Here is a 25,862-nt window from a genome sequence, read left to right on the forward strand (position 1 = left end):
CTTCTAGGAAGAAGAATTTGTTAAAGGTTTATATTTTCATGTAATTTATTTATTTATTATTTTATGTACATTTGCTGTATGGCCTACATGTATGTCTGTGTGAAGATGTTGGATCCTCTGGTTGCTGGGAATTGAACCCAGGTCTTCTGGAAGAGCAGATAATGCAGTCTGTGAGGTTTAAGTTGGCGCACCTGAGCTCTGGATGCAGCTCTTGAGGAAACGTGATACTGGAACATATGTATGTTAGAAACAGAAGATACACTTAAGGAGTTTGACTTTTAGGCCCATGGGCTATTAGGTCCCTGGTAATTGGGGAGGGGAGTCCCAAAACCAGGGCAGGAGTCCCACCCTCAGGAATAGGCAGGCTGGGAAACAGGCTGTTGATTAGCAGTATATACCTGGAGCCTGACCCGTGGATTCAGTGGATCTCCTGAACTTACAAGAATCTTTTTAAGTTTACAAAAAGAGACAAATTGGATTACAAGGGACTTGAAAAATTTCGTCTTTTTAGGTGGACACACTAAAAACCTAAGCACAACTGGGACTCTCGTAAGAAAGGTAAAGAAGGAAATATGAGGAAAGCAAGAAACAGAACCTGCCCACTCCTCTAGTCCTCAGAGCAGTCTAGAGTTTCCAGGGTTGAAAAGCACATAGACTCTCAGAATGAAAACAGGGCTGTGTTATCAGTGGCTCAGTTCGATTGCATGCCTAGCAACCTGATGTCATCACCTGTCTCTGCCAGGTGTGTGCTTCAGCTGCACACCATCATCACTGCATGCTCTCTCTGCCTCGGTTTTCTCTCCCCCTCCCTGTGTCTGGGGAGTGCCCTCCCCCATCCCTCTCTCTCTCTGTCTCTTCTCTCTCTCTTCTCTTGCATTCTCTGCTTGTCCCTCTGTCTGTCTCCCTCCCCACTTTGCTCTCCCACACTGTCTCTCTCATGGCTCACTCAGACTCTCTCCCCTGTCCTTTCTGCAATAAACTTCCTTGTACCACAGCTGTTGCGCCCTACACGGATGAAGTAGTAACATTTGAATATTTAACTATGAGATGGAAGGAAATAACATGGCTGCAGAACTGAAGTCAACAGCGAAAGGCTCTCCTATTACCATAGGTCTATAATCCTAACTGCTGAAGATGTTGAGGGGGAGACTGCCAGAACTGCAGAGTAAGTTCACTGCCAGCATGGACAACATTTAAACAAAACAAAAAACAAAAACCCGATATAGTTAGGAAGTGGAGTGCTTCCCTAGTATGGGAAAGGCCCTCAGTTCAACCCCCAGCACCTGAAGGAAGAGAAAGCAGAGGAGGAGGAAAAGGGGGAGAAGAAGGAAATAAAACCAATGACAGTCCAGCTAGACCACAAAGGACAATAATAGAACCAAAGTGAAGAAATGAAGAATTCAATAAGTTCTACTGACACACTATAAAGATTTCTATCTTCCTAAATCCAACCATAAATTTGTGTGTGTGTGTGTTGAAGAGAAATCTCTCCAGTCCCAGGTTTGTTATTTTGTAATAAATCAAGGAGAAAGTCCTTTCAATTTTACTATTTTGTCTTGTTTTTTGTTACATTCATATATGTTACATTCATGTATATGGAGATAGGGATGGGACTCAGTTCTCTTCCTTGGTCCATCGGGTCATCAGGTTTGCCAGCATATATCTTTACCTATTGAGACATCTCACCAAGTCTACTGTTTTATTTTGTTTTGGAGGATTTTTTGTTTTGTTTTGTCTTGACACAGGGTTCATTTGTGTAACCTTGGCTGTTTTGGATTCTGCTTGAACTCACAGAGATCTATGTGCCTCCCTAGGATTAAATGCATGTGCCACCTCGCCCCACCTTTTGGAGGGTTGTTGTTTAATCTTTCTCAGAATTTCTATTGCTGCCATGAGACACCATGACCAAAAACAAGATGGGGAAGAAAAGGTTTATTTGGCTTAGACTTTTAGATCGATGTTCTTCACTGAAGGAAGTCAGGACAGGAACTCAAATGGGGCAGGAATCTGGAAGCAGGAGCTGATGTAGAGGCCATAAAGAGGCATACTTTCACTTCTCAGCCTGCTTTCTTATAGAGCCCAGGACTTCCAGCCCAGAGATGGCACCATTCACAATGGGCTGGACCCACCCCTATTAATCACTAATTAAGAAAATACTCTACAGGTTTGTCTACAGCCTAATCTTATGGAAACATTTTTGCAATTGAAGTTTTCTCCTCTCAGATGATAATAGATTGTGACAAGTTGACATAAATCTAGCCAGCACATTGTTGCTTTTTATTTTGTTTTGTTTTGTTTTGAGAACAGGGTCTCATGTAGCCCAGGCTTGCCTTAAATTCCTGATCCACACTTGTCTTCATCTCTCAGGTGGTAGAATTTCAGGTGTGTGCCACCAGAGAAGACAGCTTCAATTTAATTTATATTATAGTAGATAATCATTATATCCTTCCTAAACAATAGTTCCAGAGGCTCTCAATAATATTGAAAAGTAAAACAGGGTCATGACACCATAGAGTTTGAGAATCATTAATGTGGTTCAAAATCCAAGAGGGGGTTTAACTCAGTTCAACTAAGACGGAAAATCTTGGATAGGTGATTGTACAACACTATTAGGCTTCAGAATACCAATTAGGATGATGAAGTAGCCAAACCAAAATGTTGATTCTTTTATATTTAGTAATATTCCCATAAAAATCAAGAAAATTTTCAACTGTTTACACTTTAAGGTGTTTGAAGCATTTAAGAGACTATTGACATATTATGAAAACTGACATAAAGCTATTGTCGTAGTTAAATTTTTGTTTCTGCAATTAAATGCATGACCACAAGCAACTTGGGAAGGGAAGAGTTTGTTTGGTTTACATGCCCCAGTCACAGTCTACCATGAAAGGAAGTCAGGGCAGGAACTCCAGTAGGTATCTGGAGGCAGGAACCAAACCAAAGGCCACTGGGAAATGCTGTTTACCAGGGCTTGCTCAATGTTCTTTCTCATAGAACCCAGGACCACCATAGTCTGGACCCTCCTATATCAATATTAACCAAGAAAATTCCCACACAGACTTGCCTACAGGCCAATTTGATGGTGATATTTTCTCAATTGAATCCCTCTTCCTAGGGAAACCTATCTTGTGTCAAGTTGGCAAAAGAACCAACCAGCAGAGTTGTGATTTATTGAACTGTCCCATTATTTGTAGTTCAGGCTGCCTTGGAACTCACTATTTACCCCAGACTTCCCTTGAACTCATGACAGTCCTCTTGCTGTTTAGCCTCTCAAATGCTAGGATTGCATGTATGAACCACCATGCTTGGCTTTGGGTTATTTTAGTTTTTATTTTAGAACATGTAACACAATTGATTATATTATTAAGTAGTATTGAAATGCTTAATATATGATACTTTTAGAAATAATTTAAATAAAGGGCTACATATAGAAACAAGGCTCTTGCTAATAATAATTATGATGATGATGAAAGAATTTAGAATTAGATTAAAAGAGTTCCTTAAATACTTAGATAGTCCATGCATTTATATTGCTTGAGGTAATCAGGTATAAAGTATTTTATCTATCCCAGATGCACTTTCTTTCTTTGTTTTTGTTTGTTTATCTTTGGTTTTTTGAGACCAAAGATGTCCTGGACTCATTAGGCTGGGATCACAGAGATCTGCCTGCCTCTGCCTCCCTGAGTACTAGGATTGAGGTATGCACTACGATGCCTGGCTTCCAGATGCACTTTTTTCCTCTTACTCATTAATAATTCTACAACCTTCATCTAGTTGGGTGGTTTGACTAAAAATAGCCCTCATAAGCCCATAGGGAGTGGCACTATTAGGATATGTGGCCTTGTTGAAGTAGGTGTAGTCTTGCTGGAGGAAGTATGTCTCATCACAGCAATAGAAGCACAAACTAAGACAGTTATATTACACACACATACACACACACTAGAAAGATAGCATTGGCTATGGGTTTCCCTTGAGATAACATATAAAACAACAGTGCGCCTTAAAATTTATCACACCTTAGATTTGACACTATGCTTTTGAACTTGTAAAAGCAGTAAGATGTCTAAGAAAACTCAAACATGTTGAAGAATAAATGGAATATTGACTTTTTTAGAACATAAGCATCAGTAAGTTTTCTTAATTTTTACAAGAGTCCCAATAAGAACTGTAAGTATGAGTTAGAAGCATAATAAAAAATTTTCAGTTCATAATCCTGAACATAAGGTAGACAGCATTTCCAGGCACAACAGTGCCCTCATATACAAAATTAAAGACTCTCAGAAGGTGATGTGCAGGCTGACGGCAACCATTTCCATTGACAGCTCCTCTTAGTACCTACTGCATTAAATAATAATAATAGCATTGGCTCCAGTGAGATGCTTCAGCAGGTAAAGGTGGTTGCTTCACAAACTTGACCTAAGTTCATTGCCTGGAACCCATGGTGAAAGGAAAGAACCAGTCTTGAAAGCTGTCTTCTGATCCCTACACACATGTCATAGCACATACACACTTGCACACAATACAGATGCACACATACATTATACATACAGATATAATATGCACACACCAATAATAATTTTAATTACATTGTTGCCTGGACACATCTGAAAAAGTTTTAGCAAGAAATTTACATTTCTTGGTGCTGAGTTTTGAAATTAACTGATAGATAGATACATCGTGGTTAGCTTTATAGAAATTCAATTTTACTTTCCCAAACAAAAATAAAATGTATTTAAAAAATCTGTCTAGGGCTGGTGAGGTGGGTCATCAGGTAAAGACATGTGCCACAAGCCTGATGAGTTGAGTTTGATCCCCAGGGCCCACATGGTACCAGAACCAATACCTACAACTTGTCCTCTGACCTACACCCTAGCACACATACATCAGCACCTTAGATATCATTCTCTGCCAGTAAAATAATAAACAGGCATGTAAGAACATCTTGCGCACAAGCCCCTCACCTGCCTGTGCTTAATGAGTGACCCACCATACAGGGGTCAAGCTTGACCCACCCCACCTCCACCCCATCTGCTTTCACATTCAATAAGGAATCAGACTGTGGTTCTTCTTTCACACAGTCCCGGCTCTGGATTTCCATCCTCATACCCACCATCACACAGCCCAATCTTTCTTCTTTCCTATCAAAGCCCTTCTAAACATGAAAACATTTAAAAGACCAAACCCCAGCTGTGCAGGGCATCTCCTTCTTAATATAGACAATTAATCTGACTTAAAAGGAAGATCCCTGGAGCTAACTGGCCAGTTACTCTTAACAAATCAACGAGTTCCAGATTCTGTGAGAGACCCTGTCTCAAAAAAAAAAAAAAATAAGTGGAAAATAATTACAAAAGACACCTGACATCAAGCTCTTTACGTGCAAACATGTGAGTGTGTGCTTACACACACAGAGAGACACAGACATACATATACCCAGACACAATACATACACAGACATACACACAGAGACATACACATACACACACACAGGCACAAACACACACACACAGAAACATACACACAGACATATACACACAAGAATTCTGCAAATCTTTGACAGTGCCTAATCTCAGATTTCCTGCTGTAACATCTATTTAGGTCTCCTAAATCCTTATACACACCTTAGGTTTAAACACAGATTAAGGCAGACCACCCAATTGCTCAGCCTCTCCAGCCAGGGACAGGATTGCCCAAAGGAGATTTCAGTGGTCACCTGTTTGTTCTGGCATCTTTTCAGTTCCACTCTTCTCTCTATTTAAAGGTCTGAGGAGTTAGATTTGAGCCAAAGGAATAGCTAAGAGGTGATACAGCTAAACCCTAAAGTAGCTTTAAATAGAACAAGACTGCAAATGGCAAAGCTTCCCTAAACACTAGCTCATGCCAGAGTTCTTTCTTGACATCACTCAAACACTCCAGATTTACCAGAGTCTAAGGCTGGAGCATAGTCCAGGTGAAAAAAAGGTAGGATTATGCTATTAGAAAGTATGGGAAAATATCATTTGTTATATCAGAAAAAAAATACACTTTGCAAAATAAATAAGAGATGACATGATTGAGTGCTTTACGTTATGATAGGATCTACTCACTTCACATAAATAGTTCTTCACATGGTAATTCCTAGACAGTTAGAAAATAAAACCAGGTAGCTCTTAAGAAAGGATTTTAAAGATTGGAAAACAGGACCAGCAGGGTGGCTTCCTGGATAGAGGTGCTTGCCACAGTCCTGATGATCTGAGTCCAGTTCCAGGGGCCCACACACTAGGAGGAATCTGACTCCTGCAAGTTGTTCTCTCTCTCTCTCTCTCTCTTTCTCTCTCTCTCTCTCTCTCGCTCTTCCTCCCTCTCTCCCTCTCTCTTTTTCCCATACATACATATACACACACACATAAACACACAAGCACACACTAACAAATAAACAAATACAATTTAAAAATTAAATGGAAAACAGGGTTAACTGGCAAGTGCAAAGCCACCCAAAGGTATTTAGATTTTAAAACATATTTTATAACAGTAAAATACAGCTGCAGGCAGACCTGGCAAACTGGTAACCCTATCTCTCAGATTAGGTCAAGAAACTACACATCAAATATTTGGGAAAAATTCTCTCCCTTTCCCAACCATGTGGTTTCAGTTTAGATAGCATGGGTTGGCTCTGGACTATGTGAGATAAGGGAATGCATTCCTAGCAGTCTTTCCCACCTATGGCTTTTCCTCTTCCTCTCTCTATTGTTTGCACGTGTGTGTGTGTGTGTGTGTGTGTGTGTGTGTGTGTGTGTGTGTGTGTTGCCAGGTTATAAACCATCACATTGTATTCTATAATTACCAGTCTCCTGTTAGTCTTTACTGTTTTATAATAGACTTAGGTTCACTGTTAGTTCTTTAACCTCTCCTAAAAGTTTTGGTTTTCATTTGTTTCTTTGACTAGATTTCAACACGAAGGTTGGTGTTTGGGTTTTTAGTTTTTTGGAAAGTGGCTTTCATGTTCTTTGTATGTGTTTCTATACAAAACATTGAGTACTGTGTTCCTTGTGTTTTCAGGTTTGGATACACCTTCCAAGGGCAAAAAGCATACGCCATCATACCTGTATGATTTTTTTTTTAACTTCAGTTACAACACTGCATGGATATAATATAAAGAAGTATGAACCTTAACTGTGATTTTTTTGTACTAAAGAAAGAACAAAAGTAAACTTTTCATGAACATGGTAAAAAGAAAAGGGGGGGCAGTTGTTTTAAGAGGGGAAATGAGGGCTGGAGAGATGGCTCAGTGGTTAAGAGCAGTGGCTGCTCTTCCAGCAGTCCTGAGTTCAATTCCCAGCAACCATATGGTAGTTCCCAACCATCCATAAAGGGATATTATGCCCTCTTCTGGCATAATATGCAGCAGAGCACATATACGTAAAATAAATAAATGATATTTTAAAAAAAGAGAGGAAATGACTTTTAAAATAACAAAAGCATACCTCACTTTGGTGGGGGTTGGGCGATTTCTTGAGTGTTCTCTGGTATGGAGTAACTCTGTGACACCAGTGTTCTAGAAAGCCCAGGCCCAGATGAGGCTCCAGTACAACAGGTTGAAGTGAATGGGGGGGTTGCAGAGCCAAGGGAGCTAACAGAACCCATAAGAGAGTCTGTGCAGGTCTAATAACTAATCCAGACGCAGCAAAGCCAGCACCCTCACAGTGAGAACGGAATTTGTAACATAGAGAAAATGCTTATAGAATCAATAGTGATAAGACAGTCAGGAGTTCAAGGCCAGCTTATGCTACTTGAGACCCTGTTTCAAAAAATAGAAAACAAAAATTCATGAAATCTTAAAAGGAAAAATTTTAAGTTCTAGACCATAGTGACTTGGACTATTATAACAATTGCTTTTAATCCAGGCATTCTTAGGTTAAAAGGAGTCAGAATGGAGCCAGCCTTGGATAAAATATATATGCTATGCCTTTCTGGTGTCCTGCTACCACATCCTTCTTTTGAGCAACACAACACAGAGACCCTGACCTCCCTAGCTAGGCATCCTCAAAATGGGCCCTGGCCATTCTGTTGCTTGTCATGCTTATCACATTATAGTGGCCTGATATGCAGACACTGATAGTCAACTCTCTCCTTTTGTAGCTTAGCAACCAATTCACCAGATAGGTCAGTTACAGAAGGGTATGAGATAAATAAGACTAGAGATACAATTCTACTCACTTGGGAAATATAGGAAACACGTTTTAGAGAAAAATGTGTTGTTTGTTGTTGTTGCGTCACCTTTATTGCTTAACCTAAAGGGATGCTTTCAGGGGTAGAAAATTCAGGGCATTAAAGCCCAAAGGAAGCTGTGACATCCTATACTTATCAGAGATAGCTCAGGACACACAGACCACTAAACCAAATATAACAAGGCTGAGTTTGATTTAAGAGACCCCTGAAAGAAGCTGGAACAAATCACTACTTAGTCCTGCTTGCTCATCAAACACCAAAAGTCACTATGGCTCTAATATTGCAGATGGGCCCTACCCCAACCCCAACTCTGCTCTCTCCCTTCCTGTTACTCCCACAGCCTAGTACCACATGACCTCTTCCTACTGATCTGGGACCCAGAAGATGTGATCAACATTTCCTGGAGGCCACTTGGACCCTACCTGGGGCATGATACTCTTCCATTCCTGGCACTTCACTTGTTCACAGGCTTTTTTTTTTCCTCTCCCAGGCAGAGCTAACAGTAACCTAACAGCGCTTATCAGGACACTGGAAAATGTGCTTTCTCCAAGAGCAGCTGGGCATTGCCAATGACTAACAACAGACTCTTCTCTGTGCTCCAAATCAAGCTACAGACACTGTCCATATCGTAGGGTCCACATCCACGAGCCAAGTGTTTGTTGTTGTTGTTTCATCTTAATTGCTTAACCTAAAGGGATGTTTTCAATGGTACACAATTCAGGACATTAAAGCCCCAACGATGCTGTGGCATCCTATATTTACCAGAGATGTCTCAGGACACAGAGACTGCTGATAGAAACAAAATCTGTATCTGCACTGAACATGAACAGACTTTCTTGTCATTGTCCCTTTTTTAAAAGATTTATTTATTTATTATATATACAGTTTTCTGCCTGCATGCCAGCAGAGGGCACCAGTTCTCATAGATGTTTGTGAGCCACCATGTGGTTGCTGGGAATTGAACTCAGGACCTCTGCAAGAGCAGCCAGTGCTTTTAAACTCTGAGACATCTCTCCAGCCCCTTGTCATTATCCCTTAACAGAACAATAAAATACATATCATATTTTATATTTATATCTTATTAAATATTATAATCAACAGGTGATTTACAGTATACAGGAGGATATGCATAGGTTATATGCAAATGCTGCATTTTATATAAGGGCTTTAAGCATCATTGAATTTTGTTATACAATGAAGTCCCAGAACCAATCCCCCACAAATCTATGCTTTCTACAGATCAACAGACTATCTTCCTAGAAAGTACTAAACTAATTATACTACATTGTTAGCTGAAAGCTAGACTAAGCAGAGACATTTATCCTGTTCAGTAATGCTGATTCTACCATTGCATGTAGCCCATGGTAGCTAAGTATCCAAGTGGGCTCCCTAGTAAGGGGAACAGGGACTATTTCTGATATGAACTCAATGGCTGGCTCTTTGACACACACCCCCCCTTACTGAGGGAGGATCAACCTTGCTAGACCACAGAGGAGGACTTTGCAGCCAGGCCTGAAGATACCTGATAAGCTAGGGTCAGATGAAAGGGGAGGAGGTCCTCCCCTATCACTGGACTTGGAAAGGGGTAGGGAGAAGATGAGGGAGGGACTGGGAGGAAAGGAGGGAGCAGGATATAGCTGGGATACAAAGTTAATAAACTGTAACTAATACTAAAAAAATAAAAATTTAATTTAAAAAAAAAGAAAAAAATTTCAAGATAAAGTTCAGGCAAAAATTGCTGTTCAGAGCCAGGTACAGTGGCACACATCTGTCATCCCAGCATTCAGGGAGGCAGAAGCAGGCAGATCTCTGTGAGTACGAAGTCTTTTAAGCTTCAGTTTTAAAGTAGGCTAAGAACATTTTCTCCAGACAGAGAATGAATTTATTTTAAAAGTGTTTGATATAAACTGTGATTCTGGTGAATGTGAGGTCTTTCAGAAAGTACTTTGCCACTAGATACTAATTTCTATTCATAAATAATTCTGTCAGGGACCTAGCTGGGTGTGGTAGCACATGCTACTCAGGAAGGCAGAGGCAGGTGGATCACAATGAGTTTGAGGCCAGCTTGTTCTACAAAGGAGTCCAGGACAGCCAAGGCTACACAGAAAAACCCTGTCTTAAAAAAAAAAAAAAGAAAGAAAGAAAGAGAGGAGAGAGAAATTAAGTCCTTTCTTACAGAATTATAATAGCAAAGAAGTGGTCAGGAAAAGAGAAAAAAAAATTTAAGCAAAGTATCTAGCCCAGGCTGACTTCAAACTCCTTCTGTAGCCAATGATAATCTTGAACTTCTGATCCTCTTGCATTTGCCTTTTAAGTGCTAGAATTACAAGTATGAGACACCACACAAAGTTTATACCAGTGCTAGGGAAGGAACCCAGAGCCTTGTGTATGCTAGGCAAGCATTCTACCAACTGCCTACTCCCCAGACCAGGAGAAATAATTTGCAAGTAAAGATCTTTAGTGCCTAGCAGGGCACTAGCCACACTTCTATTTCTGCATCACTGAACACAAAAAAAGGAAATGTTATCAGTAGAAGAGAAATGTGTACCTAATTCTCATAACTGCCTTTGGACTACCAAAGTTGGATAGGAATGATAAGAAAATAACAACCCTGAACATCTCTGAGAAAGAAATCACGTGTCTTCAGATAACTCTCAGGAAACACCTAGAAGAAGCTATGTGGAGTTTCATTTTCACAGATTATAAAAGTCCTAAGAGTCATTTTGTCTCAAAATGAAAATTGGTAGCGATAACTAGTTTGGTTAAACTTCACCATTTTTTACTAATGAAAAGTTATCAAGTCCTTCAATCATAGAACAGTAGCCATCCATGATTTTTTTTTCTTCCTTATTATCACACTATTTATCACTCATTGTCACCCTTTCCCTTCATTCCTTCCACTATTAAATTAAGCGCTTGGTATCTCACATTTCAGGCTACAAAAACAGCTTTACTTTTTGTTTTTGTTTTTTTTTTTTGTTTTTTTTTTTTTTTTTTTTGAAACAGAGTTTCTCTGTGTAGCCTTGGCTGTCCTGGACTCACTTTTTAGACCAGGCTGGCTTTGACCTCACAGAAGTCCACCTGCCTCTACCTCCTGAATACTGGGATTAAAGGCGTGGGCCACCACAGCTTGGCTTCCACTTTACTTCTAATCATCATATCCATTAATTCCTTTCATCAACAAATATCTTTGGTAACAAGTACTTCAGTAAGGGCTGGCAGTACCACAGACAAGGCAAGGCCAGATAAGCAGGCACACCAACTGTACATCATCTCTGTTACCACAAACTATAGAGTAATCCCAGATATTACCCTAGGTTATGAACTACACTATATACCCACTATACTCAAGATGCCTACCACCCAATTCCCATGCTGAATCCCTTAGCCGGGTGTCATTATATTTGGATAAGCCTTTAAGGTAGTAGTTAAGATGGAATGGCATCAAAAAGGTAGGGCCCTGACTGCATAGAACTGATGTCTTTATAAGAACAGGGCATGGTGGTGCATGTCTTTAATCTCGGCAGGTGGGAGGTAGTGGCAGGTGGGTCTCTGAGTCAAGGTCAGCCTGGTTGAGTGTACAGAGAGAGTTCCAGGACAGCTGGGGCTTTTCAGAGAAACCCTATCTCAAACAAACAGACAACAAACAACAAAACCCAGAAAGAGATCCCAGAATTGCCCCCAACATATGCACAATTCTCAACAAAAAGTAAGGTGAGAACATACCAAGGAGGCCATCTATTGAGAGACCAAAATATTAAAAATCAGTGGCTATTATTTTAAAGTTTAAAGCACAGGCCTGAACTAAGGCTAGCTGGGTGGAGATATGTCCAGCCACCTTCGGGAAGGGCTAGCCGGAATGCACTGAGGGAAAGAACTAGCCTTACTGCATTCTTTCCCCACCCACTAGAGATACAGTTGCTAGGTAACCGGCCCATTCCCCCTAGGAAGGGACGCCAGACCATTAATGGTTTGGGGGCCTTCTTATAGCCAATCAATTCAAAATGCAACACCCATTTTGTGTTTTGACCAATAGATGCTTGCCAGGCAGGAATGCCCCTGCTTTGGGCATGCTGGGAGGGACCTGAATCTTTAAATCACCCACCTAACTGGAGCACAAGGCTCTCGGCTACCACCACTTTGGCGGTGACAGTGTGTGAGCTCAAGCTGCAGCTTGTAATAATTTGTAATAAAAAGATCCTCATGTGTTTTGCAACGGACTCAACTCCTGGTGGTGGTCTTTTGGGGTATTGCGATTTGGGCACAACACTAAGACCCAATGAGAGAGGTCTCAGGGAAAACTTACCCTAGCAGCACCTTGACCTTAAACTTCCCAACTCTAGAAATGTGAGAAAATAAGTTGATGTTGCTTAAGCCACCCCAATGCAGTATGACTTTGTCTGGAACTGGAGTAAAAAAAGCCTGTTAGTACTGCAGGTACAGCTTTCTCTTCCACCAACTACTCAGACTTCAGCACTAGGCAGGAAGAGCTAGCTTTGCCTGCAGTTAAGCTCCAAAACATAAGGGTTATTAAAAATCAGGTCTCCTGATGGGTGGTAGTGGTAAATGGGTATACACAGAAGGTAGAGGCAGCCATATCTCTGACTTTGAGGCCATCCTGGTCTACAAAGTGAGTTCCAGGACAGACAGGGCTACACAGAAGAAACCCTGTCTTGAAAAACAAACTAACTAACAAAGAAAAACAAAAATCAGGTCTAGTGAGAATGAGCAATTGGAACAGAGGATGGGAGTAGAAAAGAAGCGGGGACTGTCTGGAGATTTTATTTAGCTGTAGTAGAAGGATGATATTACTGTCTGGAACCTGAGTCTTGTGGGAACAAGGAATAGAAGGGCAAAACAGCTTGTGCCATAGTCACACTGTAACAGTGAGGGTGACCTACTCAGCATCAACTCAGGACTTAGCAATAAGGCTCTGGAGTGCTGCTTCCCTGTGCATCTAACATACGTACGCAGACAGGCTTCATCTGATACTGAAGAACAGAAAGTTGACAATTCCCATGGCTCAAATTAGGTACACTTATGAAGCTCTAAACTAATGAGGTATTTCATATTATAGGTTTTACCTTTTTGTTCCCTAGAAAATGAAGTCCTGGCATGAAGTACGTGAAAAAGCCACCCTTCCCATCGACAGAGTCCTCTCATTGGTGATGGAGACAGATTTGTATGGAAGCAAGTGGAGCGCTAGCATCCAGGGTCAAAGCACCGACAAAATGAGTTTGTCCAGATTCAACCAGGTTTGCCGTGTACGCATATCCCATACTAGCCAAAAAGACAGACAGAGACACATGGAAAGAAGGGAGAACAGAAAAGGAGGAGGAAGAGAAGAGAGGAAAGGCACACACTGAGTTACAGGGCTGAGTTACCCATCAGCAGTAGGACTCAGCAGCTGTAATTTTTGGGGTTTGAGGCAGTGTTTCTGTAACAGTCCTGGCTGTCCTGGAGCTCTTGTGGCCAGCAGCTGTAGTATAAAGCCAAAGCTTAGTTCTCAGATTAAATTCTCAGTTCCTCTGTCAGCTTCTAGGCAACTGAGGTCACTAATTTACATAAACTTTTCACTTTTACTCAATGGAGGCAGCTGCTTCTTTCCTTCCCATAAAGACCCCAGAATAACTCCTTGGTTTTACAAAGGTCAGGTCTCCCATGAGGTCTAAGATGTAATTTTTTTCCTCTCTTCCAAAGGTGATTATTTACCGTCTATGTATAACAGTTTTTCCTTTTATTAGTAAGTTTTACAGCATTAGAAAACATCATAAAATTTAGCAGGAACCCTAGAAGCTACATAATGGTTAAGCTACAAATGGTAAAGGCTCGCCTATTTTTTTTTCCTTTTTTAAATTTTTTAAATTTTTATTAATTACACTGTATTCATGTTGTATCCCCCCCCGCATGAACACCTCCCTCCTCCTCTCCCAATCCCACCCTCCCTTCCCCTTCTCTATGAATGCCTCTCTCCAAGTCCACTGATAGGGGAGGTCTTCCTCTCCTTCCTTCTGATCTTAGTCTATCAGGTCTCATCAGGGGTGGCTGCACTGTCTTCCTCTGTGGCCTAATAAGGCTGCTCCCCTCTCAGGGGCAGGTGATCAAAGAGCAGGCCAATCAGTTCCTATCAGAGACAGTCCCTGTTGCAATTACTATAGAACCCACTTGGACACTGAACTGCCATGTGCTACATCTGTGCAGGGGTTCTAGGTTATCTCCATGGATGGTTCTTGGTTGGAGTATCAATCTCTGAAAAGACCCCTGTGCCCAGATTTTTTGGTTCTGTTGCTCTTGTGGTGGAGCTCCAGTTCCTATCCAGATCTTACTATTTCCCACTTCTTTCATAAGATTCCCTGCATTCTGCCCAAAGGTTGGCCACAACTCTTAGCATCTGCTTTGATACACTGCAGGGAAGAGACTTTCAGAGACCTTCGATGGCAGGCTCCTGTCCTGTTCCCCATTTTCCCCTTCTTCTGATGTCCATCTTCTTAGCCTTTCTGAATGGGGATTGGGGCTCACCTATTTTAATACTCAATGGTTGCCTTAGTCAACAAATAGTCTTCATGAAATAACTTTGAAACAAATAACACAAGTTATCCAGGAAGGCATTTTAAAATCAAATTATATTACTATGTGTGTAATTAAAAAAATAAACCTTAGGAGACAGGTGCGGCAGCATATGTCATAATCCTAGCTACTCTGAAGGCTAAGCAGGGAAGACTTAAGAGTTTGGGGCCAGCCAGGACTACATAGTGAAACTCTGTCTCACACACACAAAAAAAAAGTAAAACACACTAAAAAAAAACCTCCAAGTTCCAACTAGTGGTAGTGGTAGTAAAGGCATGGGATTATATGCCTTTAATCCCAGGAGAGGCGAATCTCTGTGAGTTCACGGCCAGCCTGGTCTACAGAATGAGTTCCAGAACAGCTAAGGTTATATACAGAGGAACCTTGTATGGATGTTTGCCTGCATGTATGTATGTACACCATGTGTGTGCAGTGCCTGCGAGTGACCTGAAGAGGGCACTGGATCTCAAGGAACTGAATTGCCGTGTAGGTACTGGAATCTGGGTCTTCTGTAAGAGTAAGTGTTCTTAACCACTGTGCTATTGCTCCAGACCTGGCCTTGATTCTCAGTCCTGTCGACTAGGTCATTCAGGTGCTGAGATTATAGGTATGAGCCATATTACCATACCTAGGTCTACAGGACCTTAACAAAATACTGTTATTTTCTTTCTATCAGCTTCACAACCATTTTTCACTATCCCCTCAGGTTTTTTTTTACACATTTATTCTAAGGTCCATTATGAATTTTTAATTCCACATATACTCTATATCTTAGTATACATACTAGAATTGAGCTTTATACAATGAGGTTAGAATCACCATGGAAACACACCTGTGGGTGTAGCTGTGAGGGTGTTTCCAGAAGGGTTTAACTGATGAAAAACTCACCCTAATTGTGGGCGAAATCTTCCCATTTAGAAGCTGCAGTCCCAGGCTGAATAAAAAGAAGAAAGTGATGCTGAGAAATGGTGTTCTTCTTCCTCTATTGTTTGTTGCCATTAGATGTAATGTGACCAGCTGCTTCACATTCCTACCTGTGACTTTCCTGCCATGGTTGACAATACCCTCAAACTGTAAGAAAAACAAACAAACAAACAAACAAACAAACCCAAAACCAAAAACCTTCCCTTCATTGAGTTTGCTTTTATCAGGTATTTTGTGATAGCACCAGGAAGAGACCAGGCAGCACAGTTTGTAATAATCTGTTCTGTTAACTAGAGCAAATCCACACATGCACTGAATACAAGAAATGACTACACAGCATACTGGAAAAGACATGTTACCAGAGGGTCAAGAGCAGTGGGAAGTCTGTATTCTGGTTTTAGGTCTGAGCTCAGTCCCCTTAACACCAGGGTAACCCTTAACACTCTTCTCTATAAAATGACTGGCTTCAAGTGGTATTTCTTCAGGCTCTTTGAAACAAACAAACAAAAAAAAAAAAAAGAAAGAAAACTTTCAAAGTAAAAGAATTTAACTCATTTTAATATACTACTGCTTAAGCAATACAGTGCCAAGAATTCTAACCTCAGGGGACTAAGGATGGATATTTATGAAGATTTAGTTGCAAGCATATTCATGATAATTCTATTTGATGGCAACACAAAATCTATAAATAGTCTGCCCAACAATAAGTATATAAGACACAGTAAAGAGTGCTAGAGATGGTGCAGCAGTTAAAAGCATGGGCTGCTCTTACAAAGGACCCTGGTTGGGTTCCTACAGCCAGATAAGTGGTTCACAACCATCTGTAACTCCAGCCCCAGAGACCTGGTGCTCTCTTCTGGCCTCTGCAGGCACTGCATGCACCTGGGGTACTTAGATACATGCAGGCAAAACAGAACTGGACTGCAGGTTGGTGGCTCTGCTGCAATTGCCCTGAGGATGAAGCTGAAATTCTGGTTGGGAATTCTGGGTCTTCTGGGCTAGGTTGCAAGGTTCTTGCTTAGGCTGGGGCTTTGCTGTTTGTCAAGTGACAGTGGATAGAGCGTGCTTGGCCAAAGGAACTAAGGTATGAAACAGCATGAAATACATATAAAACAAATCCTTAAAAAAAAAAAGACATTAGAGATGGGCAATGTAAGTTCTTGACAACCAGTTGACAACTGCTGGCTAAAAGAGAATCATTCCTTTTTGAGATTGCTCTCACTGGTAGCTTTCCCACCTTCCACTGGATAGCCACACATCCATGCACACATGGAAAGCACTAGTGGGACATGTATGTGTGTATCATGACATATATATCACATCATATATATGTATGACATGAAGTTGGGTGAGTACATGTTAACAGATGATGCAAGAGATGTTAGAGGGACATATGCTGAGTGGATTGTGATCATATTACATGTATTTATGAAATTCTCAAGAATATAGGTTTCAATTAAAAATTTGTTGCCATTAAAATTGATATCACGTATGCATATTTTGTGTATAAAACTATAAAATGTCTCTATAATAAATAATGGTATAGTGTTGAGAAATTTTGTTCTTAAAAATCATGGGTGTAAAAAAGCTTGGCTTGGAATACCACTTTTGTAGGACCCAAGCTACAAGGTTTGCTTGGTTTGAGAGGGGATTATATGAATAATGTCCCCTGTGGGTATATTTGGGAAAGTTATAGAACTTTAGATTGTAGAGCCTTGTTAAAAGAAGAAAGCTATTGGGTTGGGTTATGAGGGTTAGAATCATTCCAAGTGCAGTTTCTTCTCTATGCTTCTCGCTTGTGGTTGAAGATGTGATCTCTCTGTTTCCTGTCAATCAAAATGTGAGCCATCATTTTCCTGCTGCCATGCCTTCCTGGCCTTATAGACCCTAACCCTCTTGAACAATTAGACAAAATAAATTCTTTCAAATTTGTCATAATCAGTCATAGTATTTTATGCCAGCAATAAAAATTAAGTGTTTGGGGTTTTGTTTGTTTGAAATGGGGCTTGGCTATTGGGTCCAGACTAGCCCAGAATTCTGAATGGTCCTACCCCAGTCTCTTGACCACTGAAAAGCACAAGCATGTAATGCCATAGCCAGGAATGAGTGACTTTAAAAAATTGCTTGAATGGCTTCTTCTTTGAAGTAGTTGACAAGCCCTAAAACAAAATATATAAAGTATATAACTTGAAGCTTTGGAAGACATATATACCTCTGAAACTATCATAATAAAGAACATACTCACCTCTCTCAAATTTTCTCCTATCTCTTTTTAATACCTTCCTCACACTTCCTTGTCCTACCCCATGTCCCTAAGTAACCACTGATTTGCTGTCACTGTAGATCAGTTTTCATTTTCTAATTATACCCAAATGGAATCATACACTATGTGCTTTTTGGCTGGCTTCTTTCTCTCAGCATTTGTTGATACAGTCATACTGCGGTAGGAGTTAGAGTTCATTCCTTTTTATTTATGAGGGACAGTCCCTTGAACAGGTTACTCTCAGAAAAAGTACCCATTTCCAACCAGAACTTCTCATAAAGGATTTTGGGCACATTTTACATTTTTGTCATTCTCAAGGAATTAGGACTCTGTCTCCTTAGATCAGTTAATATTTCATCACATGCAGTTTTATTTTGCCTCGATTCTCTCAAAGCATTGCTTCATTTAAAGTTTAATCTAACCATTGTGCTGTTGCAATGAGGAAGCCTAACTCTCTGGAAGTACAATTATATTCTTACAAGTTTTTGTTAACTGTCCTGAATGCTCACAGCTACACTGAATGCAAACCAGTAGGGTGGGACCCCACTTTTTTGTTTTTAAAATATAAATGCATGCTGAAATAAAGATACATTTCAGTGGGAGACTGCTTTCCTCTCCTGCTTAATGCTCTGGGTTCAATCCCTAGCATAACCACAAAAAATAAAGTGCATGTACATGTACGTACACAGAGAAGGAGAGAGGGAGATATGATAATAAGTACGACTCTGATTCCAAATACAGAAAAAAAAAAGACAATACGATCTTACTAAATCACATTTATTTGCTAGATTGTCAAAGGGACTAGCATGCCCACCTACAATTATTGAAATCATTTAATTCATAAATCCACAGGTAATAATCTAGAATGATCAGTAGAACTTCTTAGGAAAACCATGATCCTTTGTGTCTGGAACCAACATACATAGGTGGGGTTATAAATCCTATTCCAAAAGTATGAACAGAATTTGTTAATTTTTATAGTTCATGTAGATCCCATTCTAATGTTCTGGTCTTTATAATTTAGTCCTTAATTATTAGTCTGCATAAAGCTTAACAAGGGTAGTTTATTACTTACAAACCTCTGTTCCACCCATTAATCAAAATACTCATTACAACACTGAAGTAGGTCAAAATACGTTAATAGGCTTTTAGTTTCTATTTACTTCAGTTGCTTATATGCTAATTATCATTTAATGATAGACACTGTTTCCTTATAGCAAAATCAAAATATAAACAAGAAGGTAGTCCCTAAGCATTTTTATAATTAAGAACTGAAGAAGCACCTCATTTATTTATTTTTGGTGCTGGTAATCGATGCCAGAGCCTGGCATATGCTTAGCAAGCATGCTCTATTGCTGAGTGACATTCCCCAGCCCACCTAGTTTCCTTCTAAAGCTACGTTCGACTGTTGGGCAACACATCCATTCAAAGATTGCAACTCTTTTTGGGTTGTATAAAAGCTTAAAATAATACGCCACAAGGAAGCTTCCTTAAATACAACCTAATGTGCTTCCTCTCAATATTCCCTATTAAGGCTACAAATTAGCAGGAAAATAATAGTGCCGCCCACGGGCTTGCCGAAAGGCGACTTTTTAATTCTGGAGCCTGACAACAGACAGCAGGAGTGAATGAGCAAACAGACGCAAACGTTGGCAAATGTTAATATGCTAGTCGGCCCCGAAGAAATAATTGTGGATTGTACACGCGCCCGCGGCCTCAGACGCCACGGAGTCCCCTCATGGAAGCATCCACCTGACCCGTGACCTCGGGAGAAAACGCCGACCCACTGCAGCAGCGCGGCAGGACAGAGCCGAAAGCTGCTCCTCAGGCTCTGGATTTGACCGTCTCGCCCCCGCGCACGCCTTACAACCGGGGCCTCCCCGCACCCAGGGCGCCCGGCCCGCAGGACTTCCGCAGCCAGGCTTCCACCTCCCGCCCCCCACGCTCCCAGGCGCCACTCGCCGCCAGCCGCACGCCGCGCAGGCGGACCCCCGCCGCCCGAGCCCGCCGGGCCCGCCCCGCGCCCATGCCCCGCCCCCCGCGCCCACGTGACCCGGGCCGGCCTCCGCGCGCGGCGTGGATCGCGGCCGGAGCCGCCATTGTTCCGCCGGGGGAGGACGGCGGGGCCTGGTGCTGGCGCCCCGACGCCGCTTAGCGGCCGCCTCTGGAGACACTTTGCCCCTGCCGCCCCGCGTCCTCCTGGCGGCGGCGGCGTGAGGCCGGCTGCGGGGACTGGGAGCCCTCGGCCCTCCCCGCGGCGGCGGAGGCTGCCCGTCTCCCGCCCCGGCGTGCGGGGTGGCCGCGATGCGCTCGGCCTGAGGCGCCGCGGCCCTCGTCGCCTCCTACGACTCCTCCGGCGGCGTCCGTGCGCCCCGGCGTCATCCCGCGAGTCTTTCTGACGGGAGGGAAGATGGCTGCGTGGAGCTGGCAGGACGAGCTGGCCCAGCAGGCCGAGGAGGGCTCTGCCCGGCTGCGGGAGCTGCTCTCGGTCGGCTTGGGTTTCCTGCGCACCGAGCTGGGCCTCGACCTGGGACTGGAGCCCAAGCGGTACCCGGGCTGGGTGATCCTGGTGGGCACCGGCGCCCTCGGGCTGCTGCTGCTCTTCCTGCTGGGCTACGGCTGGGCCGCGGCTTGCGCCGGCGCCCGCAAGAAGCGGAGGAGCCCGCCCCGCAAGCGGGAGGAGGCGGCCGCGCCGGCCCCGGCCCCGGAGGACCCAGCCCAGCTGAAGAATCTCAGAAACGACGAGCAGAAGAAGAAGAACCGGAAGAAGCTGCCTGAAAAGCCCAAAGTGAGTAGCGGCGAGAAGCCCAGGACGAGGGAGTAGGGGAAAGTCGGGAACTGTAAGAACCTGTAGGAAAGTCGGGTTTCCTGCGTGGAAATTAACTCTAGGTGTAAGTATAAATAGAAGTGTCCAAGCTTACAGTCATCATCTGGGAAACCTTGGCCCCCCCAACGGCATGCCCTTCCTAGAGGCCTATGGAAGTAGGCTGCATGTGGAGGTTAATGGGACCTTACAGTGACGTTGGGAAGTTGTGGAAAGACTGCCTGGAAGAGAGATGTTTATCTCAATTCACTTTGAGACCTGAGACCGTCCCTAGTGTAGAATATACGGTGACCTAAAAACTCTGGCTTAATTAGAATTAAAGGTGCCCAGATCTAGACATACTTCCATCTTAGTTGGAAATGTTAAAGGGAAATGGTTGCCCTGTCTTGGCCTGGTGAATGTGGTCATGGGGGGCTGCCTCTCTAATATTCCTTCGGGATATATGGCTCCCTGAGCAAAAGGTAAGGTGAGTTCAGCGAAGTACACTATATAGTATGGTGTAGAAGGTTTTTTGTTTGTTTGTTTTGTTTTTTGTTTTTAAATAAAGTAAAAAGGAATGACAGGTTGGAATGTTGAAGCTTGAGAAAAGGTTTCAAGCTGCAGTTTGCACATGTGGAAATGCAAAAGGCATTTCATTTTTTTTTTTTTAAATCAGGCCTTAGTGTTTTACATCTGTATTCTGTTACCATTTCTCCGTGTGTATGTGTGTGTATATATATATATATACATATTTATTTATTTATTTATTTATTTATTTATTTATTTGTGCAATATGAATGTTGGAGAGATCTTGTGCCATGGCACACATGCGGAAGTCAGAGAAGAACTTGTTGGAGTGGGTTCTCTTCTTCCACCACGTGGATCTTGATGGTTGAACTCAAATAGTCAGGCTTGATGGCAAGTGCCTTTACTCACTGAACTATTTTACTAGCCTGCTTTACGTATTTTATGTAGCATGAAAGATATGCAACATTAGAAATCTCTATTTCCCAGGTATGGGCGGTATGCACGTGCACTAGGGAGTTAGGGGCAGACAGATCTCTGAGTTTGAGGCCAGCCTGGTCTATATAGTGAGTTTAAGGACAGCCAGGGCTACATAGAGAAATCCTGTCCCCAAAAGCAAATACTTCCTATTTGTATATCATCTGAATGTGATTCTTCACCTTTTCAGAACAATTCATAAGCCAGTACCAGGTTCTTACTATATGTTTGATGGGTGGTGAAAGGTGTCAACATAGGAATTAAAGTCAATCATGGCAGCTGTGTGGGAGACAGATTCATAAATATGTTAATGGACCCATAAGTGCAAAATAGAGGTATGGATACAGTGTTGGTGTGATTTGGAGGGTGGGGACTAAATCCAGTTTGAGAAACTTAAGAATGTTATTTCAGGAGGCTGGGATTCTCATCAAAAAAGAATATTGTTAGTAACAGTACTAAAAAGAAGGCTGACAGCTTGTGTCATAGGGATTCATGTTTTGCTTGCTAAGTAGAAAGATATAAGATAGGAAACCTAGAAAACTTTACGTGTAAATACTTCCTTAAGTTAGGAGAAGAGAAAACAGAATTTCACTTAAAACATGTATAATTAGCCAGTCCTGATGAGACCTAGCTAGCGTCAGATGGAAGAGGAGGAGGACCTCCCCTATTAGAGACTTAGAGAGGGGCTTGGGAGAAGAGGGAGGATGGGTGGGATTGGTAGGGAATGAGGGAGTGGGTTACAGTTGGGATACAAAGTGAATAAACTGTAATTAATATAAAAATAAAATAAAATAAACATGTATAATTAGAAGTTCTGTAGACAGCCAAGCATGGTGGTACACACCTTTAATCCCAGCACTCAGGGAGGCAGAGACAGGCAGATTGCTGTGATTTCGAAGCCAGCCTAGTCTACAAAGTGAGTCCAGGACAGCCGGGACTACACAGAGAAACTCTTGTCTCCAAAAGCCAAAAAAAGAAAGAAAAAAAAAAGTTCTGTAAACAGCAGGAAGGGTTAAGTAATGTTGGCTTCATAGTAATGGTGATCTTGAAACAAACCACATACGTTAATACTAAGGCCTGTGTGGATTGTGGCAGATTGTGATAATTATTTCAGAGCCTCTTTAGAACGTTTAGAATTTCACATGGACTTGAGGAGACGGTGCTGCAAGAGTCAATTTGAAATGCATCATGACATCAGATGAAAGACCACACTTCACTATGAAAAATGTACATCAGGCTTAGGATTTGGCTGCTCCTCCTTTTTTATGTTGAGGAAGGGGAAATGGGTAATAAGTCGACTGAGATCTTTGAGGAACTGGAATTGAGACTGGACCATTGAATGTGAATCGGGTGAAAAAGTAACTGCCAAATAAGAAGAATGTATTAGAGAAGTTATGGTCCTAAAACTTTTGACTGCAACTCAGAAATATATTTTATATTCCAACACAGCCATAAACTTGTTTTTCTTTAATGCAGTTTGTGAACACAGAATTGTTTCTCATTTGATTATAAGGCCTGAGAACACACACACAGACACAGACAGTTAGAAAAATATTGCTTTCCAGGGCTAAGTATAAACTTCATTATTTCCTGTTCATTTTATTCCTTGTACTGTGCTGCATTTTTACTTAGGGGAGAAAACAAACAGGTTGAAAGCAAGAAAGGGAGTTGCTTTATGTCTTACTATGAAGGGGACAAGTAAAGACATCAGTGCCTTCCCCAGGGAGCTTTATGCCAATTACAGAAGATGTCTGTACACAGTCCACCCTCCAGGTGTGCCCTGCTTCATGGGTTAAACCAACTAAGGATCGGCAATTTATTTTTAGTGGCTGGTGATGTTGCTAAGTTGGTAGAGTGCTCACTTGGCTGGCATAAATCCCTGGGTTTGATGATCAGCACTGCATAAACTGGGGTCTTGTCCTGTGCCTATAGTTCCAACATAGGGGACAGGAGAATTAGACTTTCAGGGTCATTCCATACGACTTAAGAAGCTTGATGCCATTCTGAGATACATGAGATCCTTGTCCCCCAAAGCAATGGTTTTTAAAAACTGCAACTGTTCTGAATTAGGTACAGACCTTTTCCTTGTCATTATTCACTAACCTATACTGCATAACAAATGCATATTTACTTAGGACTACGTAATTGATCTAAAAATGATTTCAAGTGTATGGGAATATGTGTAGGTGACATATCAATGTTTTGTTTTATTTTATAAGGTACTTGTCATCTGTACATTTTGGATTCTTGAGAGTTCCGGAATCCCTCTACAATGGATGCTGAGGGGCTTTACTAAAAACATTAACAATATATAGCCCACTGTGGCCCCAGGGGAGACCAACCTAATCTGTTTGGCTTTTTAGTGTGTCTAAATTGAAGATCTTAGTTAAAACACTGAAGTTAAATCCCTTCCTGGGTATTTTCAGTAGAGTCTGTTTAATGCCCCTTAAAATTTGTAGATTCCTGAGCTGTATATATCAGACTTTTAAAGTTCAAACTTTTTAGAACTGGATCTGAAGAATTACTTTCTTGTACCTGACTATTACCCAAGCTGAACTTGAACTCCCTAGCTCAAGTGGTCCTCTTAATTTCAGCCCTGAGTTTTTGACACTACAGGTGTGCACCACCGCGTGGCTTTTTTAATTTGTATTCATAACAAGCTGATTACTTTGAAAACCACTTCCTGGAATGGAGCCATAAAGTCTATACTATAAGAACTTTTATTTTTTGTTTGTATGTATGTTTTACATATAAAGTCCCGACTGTGTTTTGGCTGTCCTGGAGCTCACCATGTAGACCAGGTGGTTGGCTTCGAATTCACAGAGATCCACCTGCTTCTATCTCTGGAATGCTAGGATTAAAAGTATGTACCACTATGCCCAGCTGACCTTTTTTCCTAAGCTAGTCGAGTGGCTTATGATTGTGATTTCAGCACTGAGGCTGGAGAATTACTGTGAAGTTAAGGCTAGCCTGGGCTACGTATTGAGGTTCAAACCATTTTGGACTATGGTGTGAAACAAAAAACTAAATAAAGACCTTTCTAGTCAGGCAGTGATGGTGCACCTGTAACCCTAAGACTCAAGCAGAGGCAGGAGGATTTTGAATTTGAGGTCAGCCACAGCTATACAGTAAGACTCTGCCCCCCCCCCATTTTTTTTAGTTGAGTCACTTATTCAGGTGGATTTGGTGATATAAACTATAGTTTCTTTGAGTGAACATTCTATATTGTAGGATATTTTGCCTACATATAAATTTTATTTCATTAGTTTTTTTTTTCCTTAAATCATGCAACCTCTATTTTCAAAATGTGTTATGTGTGTGGTATGTTTATCTGTGTAAACCTGTACATGTATGTACATGTTTGGGTGTAGAAGACAATATCAATGTTGGATGTCTTCCACAAATCCATCTCCTTTCTTTCTGTCTTAAACAATTTATTATGTGTTTGAGTGTTTTGCCTGCACCACATGTGTGCCTGGTGTCCATTGAGGCAAAAGAGGGCATTGGATCCCTTGGAAGTGGAGTTACAGATGGTTGTGAGTACCATACTGGGAATTGAACCTCTGGCAGAGCAGCAAGTGCTTCTTAAGCCCCCAACCCCCTTTTTTTCTTAATAAATTAATGTTTTAATTTTTAAACATATTCCTTGACCTCCCCAACCTTCCAGATCCTACCCCCACTCAACCCATCCAACTTTCATTTTCTACACTCTCAAAAAAAAAAAAAAAAAAATCAAGATGTGCTTAAAAAAAAAAAAAAGATTGTTTTGTGCTGGCCAACTACTCCTGGGCATGGGATGTACCCTGGAAGGTGGTTGATAGACCTAATAACATTGGAGAAAATTCTTCTTTTCACTTTTTTTGTTTTTTGATGTGTGGCAGGGTTGCTATTGTTTGGGTTTGGGTTTTGGAGACAGGGTTTCTTGGTGTAGCTCTGGCCATCCTGAAACTCACTCTGTAGACCAGGCTGACCTCCATGCCTCCCAAGTATGGTGGCATGTGACACCCTGCCACCAGCTCTTTGTCTTCTTTCTTCAAGTCTTTCCTTCCTTCCTTCCTTCCTTCCTTCCTTCCTTCCTTCCTTCCTTCCTTCCTTCCT

General features: G+C 41.7%; 1 protein-coding gene across 3 annotated transcripts in view; it reads left to right on the forward strand.

The window, feature by feature from the left end:
- Positions 1-20,021: 20,021 nt before the first annotated feature.
- The window catches only part of Mtdh (metadherin), a 54,231-nt gene continuing 48,390 nt past the window's right edge, over positions 20,022-25,862 (forward strand). For all 3 annotated transcript variants that reach the window (XM_055620079.1, XM_055620088.1, XM_055620099.1), the window contains exon 1: positions 20,022-20,747. In XM_055620079.1, coding sequence (XP_055476054.1) covers positions 20,370-20,747 — 378 coding nt within the window. In that variant the 5' untranslated portion in view covers positions 20,022-20,369. The remainder of the gene's footprint in view (positions 20,748-25,862) is intronic.

This window comes from Psammomys obesus, unplaced genomic scaffold (assembly GCF_907164565.1).
Source record: "Psammomys obesus unplaced genomic scaffold, mPsaObe1.curated_primary_1811, whole genome shotgun sequence".
Taxonomy (NCBI): Eukaryota; Metazoa; Chordata; class Mammalia; order Rodentia; family Muridae; genus Psammomys; species Psammomys obesus.